This window comes from Capra hircus, chromosome 17, assembly GCF_001704415.2.
Source record: "Capra hircus breed San Clemente chromosome 17, ASM170441v1, whole genome shotgun sequence".
NCBI classification, from domain to species: Eukaryota; Metazoa; Chordata; class Mammalia; order Artiodactyla; family Bovidae; genus Capra; species Capra hircus.
Window position 1 is genome coordinate 3,773,269 of NC_030824.1, and position 13,108 is coordinate 3,786,376.

Below are 13,108 nucleotides of genomic sequence, written 5' to 3' on the forward strand. Positions count from 1 at the left end.
ACAGCTGATTTAATGAAATAGCAGCTTGGGTTGTTTTTAGTATGGCTTTTGATGTACTCTGAGAGACTCAAGATAAAGATTGTATATGGAAGCATACTAGTTTTGCCTAACGAGAAGAGTCTTAAGCTGGCCTTGTTTCCTTTCTGTCATTCATAGGTACACGGTCTAGATCCGAACACGTGGAAAACGGTCGAAATTGTCCACATAGACATCGCAGATCGAAGTCAAGTCGAGCCAGCGGTAAGTACTACGTGCAGCTTGATGACCTTTCACCTGTCAGCCTCTCACCTCTACAAGGCCTTAGTTTGACTCTTGTGTGGCCTACTTTTCTACTCTGAAGTAAGTTTGGAGCTCAGCTCTGGGTCCAGAAAGAGATCAGAGCAGCACAAGAGGTGAGAGAGCAGGAGATGGGGGGAGTTTCTCGTGTGGATGTCAGCGTTGCACAAGTGGTCCCTTTAAGAAGTCTCAGTGTACCCGGGGTACATAGGGGTTTTCATTGAGAGGAAAAAAAAACCAAAACATTATTTTACAAGAGTTCTCTTTAGTTTCTTTAGATACCATGGGTCCCTTATACATTTAAAGTCTGATTAAGAGAGCAGAATTTTAACTTAACAAACTTTCAGTGTCGGTTCAGTCTCTCAGTCTTGTCTGACTCTACGACCCCATGGACTGCAGCACGCCAGGCTTCCCTCTTCATCACCAACTCCTAGAGCTTGCTCAGACTCATGTCCATCCAGTTGGTGATGCCATCCAACCATCTTATCCTCTGTTGTCCCCTTCTCATCCTGCCTTTAATCTTTCCCAGCATCAGTGTCTTTGCAAAGGAGTCAGTTCTTCATATCAGGTCGCCAAAGTGTTGGAACTTCAGCTTCAGTATCAGTCCCTCCAGTATTCAGGGTTGATTTCCTTTAGGATTGACTGCTTTGACCTCCTTGCACTCCAGGGGACTAGTCTTCTCCAGCAGCACAGTTCAAAAACATCAGTTCTTCAGTCCTCAGCTTGCTTTATTCTCCAACTCTCCCATCTATATGTGACTGCTGGAAATACCACAGCTTTGACTAGACAGACCTTTGTCAGCAAAGTAATGTCTCTGCTTTTTCATATGCTGTGTAGGTTGGTCATAGCTTTTCTTCCAAGGAGTGAACATTTTTTAATTTCATGGCTACAGCCACCATCTGCAGTGATTTTGGAGCCCAAGAAAATAAAAGACTGTCACTGTTTCCATTGTGACTGTCACTGTTTCCCCATCTATTTGCCATGAAGTGATGGGACCAGATGCCATGATCTTAGTTTTTTGAATGTTGGCTTTTAAGCCAGCTTTTTCACTCTCCTCTTTCAATAACTCAGGGCTAAAGTTGTCATTTGTGGAAAACAGGTGATGGTAGAATATCCCAGTTTAATAGTTGTGTTGAGTCTTACTGGATGTAGATACAAGTACTCTAGACTTTTGACTTAATTTTTTTTAAGAATTGTTTTCACCTGCAAAGGACACTGTATTCCTCACCAGCCCCACCCCCCTACCACCAGTTAAGACCCTTGTTATTACTTTAACCCAGTAAATGTTAACTCAGTTCTTACAGTGTGTGGGGCACAGCTGTGGCCCTTTTATGTGCTAAACTAGCCAGCAGCCGTCTCTGCCGCTGAACCTTTGCAGTTAGGGTGGCACCTCTCGGTTAGTTGTGTCAGCACAACATGTTCAGTTACGGTCCCTTTCCATTTCAGTTTTGGCGCTTATTCCCTGAACTTGAGCAGTGTTGTAAGATGAACCAAAAAAAAAACACTAATGAATGTCTGGTTTTGCCATTGAAATTGAAAGGTAAGCTTTCAAAAACAAAGGTTGGACCTCTGCTCAGCCAGGTCCTGTTCTGTGTGCCCCCTCCCTGTAAGAGCTGTGAGCGCTGATAAGGGTCCCTTGTCATAGAAATTCTGAAGTTTTGGTTGTGCTGTCATTCGAAGTTATTTTAGTTTCAGAAATACTTTCACCTCTGAAGTTATATCAGGCTATTTTTTTATCCTTAGAAATGAATGTATGTTCTCTCTTGAAAACCACATTCAGATGTCTGTCTGGCCCCTTATTATTCTTGTATCTCTTCTCGCCACGAGCTGCTGTTTGTGGGAGGGTGGTGGCAGGGTGGCAGAAGACTGGGTGTGGGTGAGCTGATGGCTCGGTCGGGAGAGCTCAGACACCCGGAGCAGCAGTGCGTGCAGCCCACGGGGCTGGGTGCTCCCGGGGAGGCCTTCAGACCCTCCTGTGGGTGTCCCGCAAAGGCGTGCTGGCCCCACAGGTTTGCATTGCACGCTGTTCTGCCGAGCGCAGGGCACCTCTGTCGTTTCCAGGGCCACCAGAGTGGTTTTTGGTTCCTGTCCTCGGGCCACGATGGGCTCCCAGTCAGTGTTTGCAGGCGAGAGCCCACCCCAGCGGCTCTGGGTGGAAGGCCCCGCGGTGCAGGGGTGCAGCAGGTGGCGGGCTCTCGGAAGGCGTGTCGGTGGATGGACAGGGCGAGGCAGGGTGGGCCGGGGGAGGGGTCTCCGTTGTGAGTCCAGGGCAGTGGCGCTGAGGACGTGCAACCAGAAGCTCGACTGGCTTCAGATTCTGCGGTTGCTGCCTGCTGGCTCCTTGGTTGCTTAGCCTCTCTGTACCTGTTTTATCTTGTGTAAAATGGGGCTAATCACCTCACAGGATTAAGCATGAACACTTAGAGCAGTGCTCAGTGGAATAAATGTTCGCTGTTGTGGTCATTATTCGTAGCAGGAGTTCTGAGAATCTGTGTACGAGCACGGTTTGGGGAGTGAATAAGTATGTATGTGCGGTTTTTCACATAAGTATGTGCAGCTTTTTCAGCGTTCACAGCTCCCGTTTTCCAAGTTACCCTTTAAAGGTTAGTAAGATAATTATTATTGTTTAGTTGCTCAGTCTTGTCCGACTCTTTGTGACCCCATGGACTGGAGCCCTCCAGGCTCCTTTGTCCATGGAATTTCCAAGGCAAGAATGGAGCGGGTTGCCATTCCCCCTCCAGGGGAATCTTCCTGACCCAGTGATTGAATCTGTATGTCCTGCATTGCTGGCGGATCTTTACCACTTAGATACCAGGAAGTGAAAGTGTTACTCGCTCAGTCGTGTCCTGTATAGCCCATCTGGGTCCTCTGTCCATGGAGTTCTCCAGACAGAAATACTGGAGTGGGTTCCTACTCCCTTCTCCATAAACCCAGTAGAATAATAGCCTGTTTTAAAGTTTGCTGATTTTACAGTGCCTTTTTCTTTATTGTGAGAATATGCATATGAGCCACTTTTAAACGTGCAGTGGTGTGACGTGCATTTCCAGTGTTGCCTGCTTGTCACCGCCATCCAGCCCTAGAGCATGCTCATCTCTGCAGCAGGACACTGTCCATCTCCCCACACTGCTCCCTCCCCCCAGCCTGTATGCCACGGAGTGTTTTCTGCCCCACGGCCTTGTCTGTTGTGGCTGCTTCATATAGCCTTCTGTGTCTGGCTTTTACTTCGGTGTAATCTTTCCAGGGTGCGTCTGCCATAGGGCACGTCGCCCGTCATCGCTTTTCATGGGAGCAGACTAGTCCAGTGTGTGAATGCCACGTTTTATTTATGCATTCTTCTCTTTGTGGACATTGGGGTTGTTTTCACCCTCTGGCAATTGTAAACAGCGCTGCTGTGAACTGTGTGTCATGCGTGGAAAATACAAGTGCAAATGATATCGTGGAGGGATTCTCAGACCTTTGGACATTTTTTAAAAAAGAGAAGAAGACTCAACACGCATATTTTCTGCTATAAAGGGGAGAGGGGAAGGAAAGCTGTGTGGTGGGAGGTGCGGGTGCCCTCGACAGTTTGGCGTGTGTGAAGGCGGAGGTGGGTGAGGCTGGGGTAGTCGAGGGGCTCGGGCTCTGCTTTCTGAGAGCCTCTCGTGTGCCCTCTGCTGGCACAGACGGCTGTCCCACACTCTCCCTTCAGGTTCCACCTGATCTCTTTGGCCTCCTCTAGTTAATGTTTGTGTCAGGATTAGCTTCTGTGGCAAACACCTAGACCACCTAGTCATCCTTCCCTCTTGCCAGATCCCTTTTGGGTTTTCTGTTATATTTGTTCATTTGATTCTGCACTTTTATTATGTTCCTTGGAAATGAGAGCCCACGGTGTCAAAGGAGGCTTTGAGGACGTATTTGCATCTCTGAAAGGGCAGTGTTGTCATAGCAGTCAGTCCCTGTCGCGGGGCTCAGTCGGTGTGGCTGGCGCGCCCCCAGTAGCTCCTCGAGGTGGCTCCAGTGCCCTCCAGAGACTCACACTCTGGGTGAGACAGACCCAGCACAGTGAAGTGGTTGGTGCATGGTAGAGTCTGGGGTCCTTCCTCTTGGGCAGTAGCCTGTGTGTCCTGCAGAGTTTGCTTCGGGGGATTTCACCTTTCTTCGCATCAGTCTTCCCCTCTTCTGAGTTTCAGCTCTTGTTTGTCTCATTGCTGTGTCTTGTTCTATGTTCAGGAACCTATCTGCTCTTCACTGAGTGGCTGCTTGTGAATACGTGTGTCAAATGAGCTTAATGGCAATGAAGAAACTGATGGCTCGCACCTGGGTGGCTGGGGTGACCCATTGCACACTCCCGTATATCCCTGTGGGCTTGTAAGTCGCACAGCCTCTGTAGCAGGATTGCAGATGTATGTCCCCTTAGCCCCAGCAAAATTCCACTTCTCGGAATTGGTCCTACTCAGTCTGAAGCAGTGTTGTTCAGTTGCTGAATCGTGTCCAACTCTCTACAACCCCGTGGACTGCGCACAGCACACCAGGCTCCTCTGTCCTCTTCTGTCGTAGAGTTTGCTTAGATTCTTGTCCATTTAGTCAGTGATGCTGTCTAATCATTTCATCCTCTGTCACCCCCTTCTCCTCCTGCTCTCAGTCTTTCCCAGCATCAGGGTCTTTTTCCAGTGAGTCAGCTCTTGCCATCAAAATACTGGTGGTCAAAATATTGGAGCTTTAGCTTCAGCCGCAGTCCTTCCAATGAATATTCAGGGTTGATCACCTTTAGAATTGACCGGTTTGATCTCCCTGCAGTCCAAGGGACTCTCAAGAGTCTTCTCCAACACCACAGTTTGAAAGCATCAATTCTTCGGTGCTCAGCCTTCTTTATGATTCAGTTCTCATATCCACACATGACTACTGGAAAAACCATAGCTTTGACTAGATGGACATTTTGCGGGCAAAGTGATGTCTCTGCTTTTTAATACGCTGTCAAGGTTTGTCATAGCTTTCCTTCCCATGAGCAAGCATCTTTTAATTTCTCAGCTGCGATCATTGCCTGCAGTGAATTTGGAGCCCAAGAAAATAAAATCTGTTGCTTCAGTGTGAAGTACCAAATACATAAACGTAAGAACTTTATAAGGAAACGATATGAAGTCTCAGATGTTTCTCCATAGGTGGGGAACTAATGTGAATGTGGTTCACCTGTATGGTGGAGTTCAGTGCAGCTTCCAGAAGGGAGTGAGCCTGTTTGTACTGATAGGGAATCCTTTCCAAGATAATGGGGGCGGGGGGGGGCGGGGGGACAGGATAATGTCTATTGCTTGCTTACGTATAGACAGTTGAGAAATACGTGTAAGATGGTGGTAATGGTGATTCTTCAGCAAACGTGGGTAGCTAGATTAGATGTGGGGGACAGGGTAGATGAGGCCGAGTCTGCAGAGGTGTGGACGGCATAGGGGGCCGACCTCTTCTCACTCAGTGTAGGGTTTTCTGTTTCTACATGACAGATCACCACAAATGGAGGGAAGGGTTGTGTGATGTAACCTCAAGAATGACAGCCCATCACCTTTGCCTTAGTCGCTTGGCTGGAAGCAAGTCACGGGCTCCGCCTGTTCTCAGGGGAGGTGATTACACAAGATTATGACTCAGTGGGGAGAGAGGGGTCATCTTAGGATGTGACTGCCACACCAGTGATCACTTGTTAGTACCTAAAACTTGTTCTTTAAGGATAAACTGACGCTGGAGTTGGGAGCTTGGTACCTGTGAATGGGCCATGGTGGATTTCCAGCAGGGAGGCCTGCAGGTGTGGAGATCCCTCCAAGCTCAGGCTGGTACCTGAACTCCTGGAAGGCTCCCCTGGTAGCTCAGCTGGTAAAGAATCCGCCTGCAATGCAGGAGACCCCAGTTCAATTCCTGTGTTGGGAAGACGCACTTGAGAAGGGATAGGCTCCAGTATTCTTGGGCTTCCCTGGTGGCTCAGCTGGTAAAGAATCCACCTGTAGTGTGGGAGACCTGGGTTCGATCTCACTCCAGTATTCTGGCCTGGAGAATTGCATGGACTTTATAGTCCGCAGGGTTGCAAGAGTCGGACACAACTGAATGACTTCACTTTAGTCTCAGTCCAACTTAATTCCTTGGTTTTCATTTTGTGTTTAATGAACCCTAGTTTTTCTTGAATGAGCTAATTTTTCTTAAATGGTTGAATTTCTGTCCTGCATATTACTTGCTTTAAAAGAAATGGAAACAGTAATTTTGAGAGGGTTTAGCCAAGTCTCCCAAATCAGGATGAATATGAATTGGGTGGAAGTTAAGAAACCAGAAGTTGGGAGTGAAGCTTGAATCTTTTTACTCCACCTGGTGGGCGTTTTCCGTCACTGCAGGTGGATTTAACCCAAACACAGCCCTTAACACCATTTTAGTTAAGAGCAACTGTTGATGACTTTGAGTATCTAATTCTCAATGCTGGTTTGCTGGTGACAGTTCTCATTGTACACTTGCTGGGTTTGGGTCACGCTAACGTACCATGTTTCACCAAGCACAGAAGGGGTGTGATTAGATCTGCAGTAACACTGAATGCTCAGGTTGGGGACTTTGACGTCTTTACGTAATCGAAGGATGACATTGTCACAATGACTCTGAACTTCTGCCAGTGTGACGCAGTCACCGAGTAGTTTGCTACAGGAATCATACATACGTTTAAAGTGATGGGTTACTTGGTTTTTTCCCTTGATGCCTTAATGGGAAGTCTGCATAGGACTTCATGTGGCCAGTATTTTGTATAGTTTCTAGAAGATACGTCACTGCCTAATGAAAGAGCTGAGCTGTCTGTGACTTCGGTGTAAATGTCCCCACCCGGCCATCTTCTGGCCAAACAACAGATTTCTTGTTTTAGTGAAAAGAGGCATTAGAGTGAAATACTAGGATGTTATAGTCTTTAAGAAGGAAGGCGCCTTCTGCCACCAAGCACATGCCCCTGCCCGCACCCATCTCCTGTGTCCCCTCAGCCTCCCACCCAGCCCCCATTTCAGATATAACCCGGACAGCACTCCTAAAAAGCCTTCCTCAGTAAACCGGGTTCCCCTTGTGGGCCTGGACTGGACTGATCATCTCTGTGTTTCTAGGACCCAGCAAGGTGCTCATTGCCTATGTCAAGCGCTTTTCAATAAAGGTTTGGTGGGAAGGTGCAGACTTTTACCCCTGTGCGGTATTAAAATTAGGGGATGGGGTGGGCAGTAGTTTGGAGGAAATGAAGTTTTTATTGTTAGAGTATTAAGTGAGCAAATGCTGCTTCAGTTCCTTCTTCACTAATCCTAGACCGTGATGTATATATGATGGACCTTCAGTTCTAAAAACTGTCCTTTCTACATGAGCAGACGCCTTTCTGTCAGATTAAAAAGTGTTCCAGTTAGATCAGATTATAAGGAGGAGTCAAGGTGTCCAGCATATATTCCGGTGGAATATAAGCTTCAAAGTGTTTTTAATTTCTAAAGTTGTTCTTGATACTTAACCACAGTAAAAAGCTGAGAATCCTTTAAATGTCCTGATGAAACGCACATGCATATCTTCAGCTCATTTCCAGAATATACACAAATGAGTCAGCTGACATCTGCTTCTGCTTTTGTTTTTAAGGTATAAATTTGAATCTGGCCCCTTTTAATCATCTCCAGCACTTTGTCTAAGTAGCTTCCCATGATTTGTATACAAAAGTCACTTCCCAGGAGAGAGAGACTCTTTAAAGTGTGAGCTGAAGTGTACATACGATTAACATCAGAGAGACCTTCATTTTTGGAAGTAATTTGAAAGAAAATGAGCATGGTTTAAAAAAAGAGAAAAAATTGAAACCACATTTTTAGGTATTTGTGTGTAACCAGAAAGGATTGTATCAGCCTTCCTCTGTAGTCTATGCTTCCTCTAAAGTACATGTATGGGACTTGATTTTTACCATTTCCAATTCTTTTTTCATAGAAAAAGTGTTCGATTCACATTTTTAAGGCTCACAGGTCTAAAAATGATACATAGCTTAACATCTGTTTTTTAGATGTCAATAATAAGCAAATATTGATGGCCTAAAAGTATTAAGTTGTTCGGTAGATGTAGTTTAAAACAATAGCTCCATTCCAAATGAAAATGCAGCAAGTTTAAAGAGAATGATTTTTCCCCCTCGTGTCAGCATCTTAGAGTGTATTGATTAAAGGTGAAAGATTTTTCCTAAATGAGGCATTTCAAAACCAAGAGTTGCCCAGTTTTGTAAACTTGGTGCTGGTTGTCTGAAGATGGTATTCCTAAAAGGAGGAGACAGGTTGGAAACTCACATGCTGTATTGATTCTGGGTCACAGACAGGATATGCACGGTGTGGTCTGATTGATCGAGTCCTTGGCGGAGACTTCCTTGGAGAGCTCGGAGGGGCCCTTCACTGTGGGGGACCCAGTACGCTTGTACTTTTGAGATGAGGCTCGGATTTCATTCTTATCTCTTCCTTGTTCCGACCTTTTGAACCCCCCTTTGCCCAGTTTGTCGCTTCCAGGTTCTCATCCTTTCCTGCCCACGAGTATAACTGCCATAGTGGCCAGGTCGGCACCTCCGGGGCTCTGGGCCCTGTCCTGCTCTCCAGGTGATCTCTGCTCACTCTTGAGAAGCGCTTTAGTGCCCTGTTCACGGTGAACAGGGTAGGGGGGACTCTTCTAGGATTTTGGAAGCCCAGGAAATCTCAGTTGGACGCCATGGTTGAGAACATCCACAGCAGTCATGAGTTGCACTGTTAAGGAGTTTGAGCCGAGCGAAGTGCTGTGACTTGCCATTACTGACGGAGGGCAGCCAGGACTCGAGCAGTGCTGCTGACTTACTTCTCCTAGAACATCTCTCTGCCTGGCGTTTCTTCCTTAGCATGATGTTGATGAAGAGCATTCTCGACTGATGTAGAACAAGCAAGTGCCTGCTCTTCCGTCCATCTTCCTGTGCGTCCCCTGTTCTCCCCCGACCCCATCGTAATAGCAGTTTTCATCTGTGGCCTTGGTTCCCTCCATCCGTAACCCCTAAACTCTGGCATGTTTGGAAATTTGCATGCATAGAGTAAAAGGATTAGAGACCCTGGGATGTCTTTTGATGTGGGTACTTAAAATAGAGAACATCACTCATATATTTTCATGTTCACTTAGCAAACATTTGTTGGAACTTGCTATTTGCTCTCTGTTGGCATGGTAAATGTTTTTCCAGATAAAGTAAGAATTGTGTCTGTCTGAAGAGCGTACAGGATTCTTAGTCAGTGAATGTGTTAAAGTGTTTCTGAGTGGCTTGGAGTGAGTTTGTTCTGATCATGTAATCTGGTGGTGTGTAGTGCCCTCCACCAAAGAGCTTTTTTTCTCACATCTGATAGAGACCAGCGCTGGACTCCAGGGTGCCGGCAAAGTCCGGGTCCGTAGGCTGACAAGATGGGAGATTTGGAGTTTATTACCTTACTAAATGAAGATGTGAAAGTGTTAGTCGCTCAGTTGTGTCTGACTCTCTGTGATCCCGTGAACTGTAGCCCTCCAGGCTCCTCTGTCCATGACATTCTCCAGGAAAGAATGCTGAAGTAGCTTGCCATTCCCTTCTCCAGGGGTCTTCCCATCCCAGGAATTGAACCCGGATCTCCTCCATTGCAGGCAGATTCTTTACCGTTTGAGCCACTAAATGAAGAGCCCCATCATTTAATTGCATATCCACAGACAGTAATGGGATTGGTGGGGTCATCCAAGCCGCTTATAGGAAGTCCCGTGATGATGGCGATCTCCAGGAAGATGAGTTGGCTTCTGAAGTTTGTGCTTTTCGCTTGTTCTTTCCAGCACTGACTGTTTGTTCCCTGGTTATGATCTGTATGTTTGGTGAATATGTTTTGGTGGGCAGAGCAGCAGTTGACAGCAGAAGTATGCTCCTCTGTATCTGATTTTCTGAAGTCTCAGTTGCCTTTGGAAACGAGCGTATAAGACTTGCCTTTTCCACCCATTGAGGTGTTTTTCTCGGAGAAGGCAATGGCACCCCACTCCAGTACTCTTGCCTGGAAAATCCCATGGACAGAGGAGCCTGGAAGGCTGCAGTTCATGGGGTTGCTGAGGGTCGGACACGACTGAGCGACTTCACTTTCACTTTTCACTTTCATGCATTGGAGAAGGAAATGGCAACCCACTCCAGTGTTCTTGCCTGGAGAATCCCAGGGCCGGGGGAGCCTTGTGGGCTGCCTTCCATGGGGTCGCACAGAGTCGGACACGACTGAAGTGAGTTACTAGCAGCAGCAGCAGCTATTTTTCACTTTGAGCACCATTCCATTATTTGAGTATTGAACAGTCTGGCACTTTATAAGTGTTTTAAACCTTGAGTATGTATGGTTTTAAAGTTACTGCTCTTTTCAAACATACTTTTTCCTAAATGTAAGCCATGGAAAGCTGATGAAACGTGGTATAATGTATTTAGGCGTGTAAATTTTGGTCACACTTAAGCAGTGTTTGTTTCTTGTGCTCTAGGAAGGATTCAGGCATATCTTTTCTTTTGATCAGACGTTCTGTGAGACAGTGCCCAGATGTTACACATTTGAGCAGATAGTCTTGGCAATATGTGCTTTATTGCACTGCCTTCAGAAAAAAACTTCATAATTTTAAAGAAATGTAAGAATCAGAAAACATGCTTTCTAAATAATCTTTACAAGATTACATTTTTTTTCCTCTTTAAAATTAGAAATATGATGAAGTTCGACTGGAAAAAGTTAAATATTTGATCGGACCATATGAAATTGTTAATATTTGTCAGCTTTTGAGCTGCAAAAATGACACTTTGGGGGTCAACCTAATAGACTTCAGAAATAACCCTTGGTAGATGATAATGGTTAGGGCTGATTGCCACTCCAGTTCGTTCTTGCTCACAGCTTTCTGGAAACACCTGCATCTTAGATGTTCCTTGTATCCCAGCTGCTGCTTCTCACTTCCTGAGAAGGGCGGTCTGCCTCCCAGAGCTGTGGCTATCCTGTTCTTTAGCCCTGAAAAGAGCGTTTGTTTATTAGAAGTCTGTGGCCAGCTTCCAGCAAGTGCAAGGAGCCTGAGGTTGCCCAGTGCTTCGAGTCTCCTTGGCACGAGCACACACCGAGCCTAGTTGAGAACCTCTTCCTTCTGCCACTAGGATAAACCCAGATACTCATTTCTATCTCCAAAGGGTGCTGCTTATTCCTGGCCTGTGTTCAGGAGTTCCAAAAGCTCTTTATTAAAGTGTGTGCATAATAAAGAGGTGAGAACTGTGACTCAGTTCCTGACTTGGAGTAGTGGCCTCCTTGAGCTCCGGGAAAAAAGACAACAGAACAACTCAAGTTACAGGATTTGAGGTAGCAGTGGTTTTGCTTTTGCTTAAGAAATTTCGCTTGTTGGTGGCTTGTCTCATCCCCCTTTGCTATGCTGTGAAGCAAACCATTGTCAGGATCCTTTTTGTAGTGACTTTCAGAGGTATTTTGTTTTTTCCCACCCTTTCTCAAAGAAGATATAAATAAATGTAAGCATGGTTCTTATTAAAAAGAAATGTGAAAATGTTTCCCACTTTCTTCTGCTGCCTTACATGGTCAAGTACTCTGGAACACTTAGGTTTGCATCCAGGGGTGGACTTAGAGAACGTCCTGTGTGTTTGAAGGCATAGTTGGATGGCAGTGCCCTCTTGTGGGAAGAGAACACGTTGCTTATCTCCTGCTTGCTTAAATCTTGGCAAGAATATAAAAATTTTCCCTGAAAACTCTGCGTATACCAGCTTATGTGGCAGAAGATACTTTTCCCACTAGAGCCTGTTATTAGTGTTTACTTCTAAATCTCTTGCATGGTTTCACAGTTTAAAAAAAAAATCAGAGAGGGTGATGGAGGTGGTCAAGTGTGAAGTTTTCCTGGGTGGGGAGAAACGGTCTGGTAAGAGTTAGAAAACTTTTTTTGTGGGTTTTCTTTTGTTTTTTGAGCAGCTAATGACAGATATTTTTAAAGAAATCAGCATAAACAGCTCCGAATCAAGTTTCTAAAGTGTATTCCTTATGAAGGCCCAAAGCAGTAGAAGCCCTCAAGGAGAGGTTCTTTAGACTGATCTGGGAGTGAAGTGTTTGAGCCTTATCAGGTGATGAGTGTAAACCACATCGCATTTTTGCAGTGAAGTTTTCTGAGCCTGGCTGTCCACAGGACAGCATCTCTCTGCGTCCTAGCCCTGCTCAGCTGCTGTCAACTTGGTTGGGCAGGACCTTCATTTTCTCATCCCCAATTGCGATGGTAGTACCTTGTCCCAAGGTTGTGAGGAGGATTAACTAGGAGGAGGTGTGTGCCCAGAACAAAAATAAGGTTTCCAAAAACAGCAGCAGGAATGATCCTGCTTATCAGATTTTGTATTATTGTTTGAAAAAAAAGTTAAATTTTTTCTGCAATTATAAGATGATTGTTAAATATTATATATTTTAAAGTTAAAATGTATAATTTAAATTGTATGTTTATAATTGATAATTGTTTAATTAAATAGTATATTTAATTATATACTTATAATTAAGCAACTGAGCTTAGTCGCTCAGTCGTGTCCGACTCTCTGAGACCCTTTGGACGGTAGCCCACCAGGCTCTTCAGTTCGTGGGATTTCCAGGCTAAAATACTGGAGGGGGTTGCCAATTCCTCCTCTGGGGATCTTCCCAACCCAGGGACTGAACCTGTCTCTCCTGTGTCTCCTGCATTGTAGGCAGATTCTTCACTTGCTGAGGAATCAGGGAAGCCATATCCTATTTAGTGTTTATTAAATTGGTGCTAATGTAATCAGTGGGGTCCTGGGACTTACGAGCAGCTGTGCCTGAAGCCCAGGTTATGCACCAAAATGAACATTGTAGTGGAGAAGGCT

The 13,108-nt window shown here is 45.6% G+C and overlaps 1 protein-coding gene across 2 annotated transcripts in view; it reads left to right on the forward strand.

The window, feature by feature from the left end:
- Window positions 1–13,108, forward strand: part of PITPNB (phosphatidylinositol transfer protein beta) — a 63,445-nt gene that overhangs the window by 21,746 nt on the left and 28,591 nt on the right. For both annotated transcript variants that reach the window (XM_018061054.1, XM_018061053.1), the window contains exon 7: window positions 157–240. In XM_018061054.1, coding sequence (XP_017916543.1) covers window positions 157–240 — 84 coding nt within the window. The remainder of the gene's footprint in view (window positions 1–156; window positions 241–13,108) is intronic.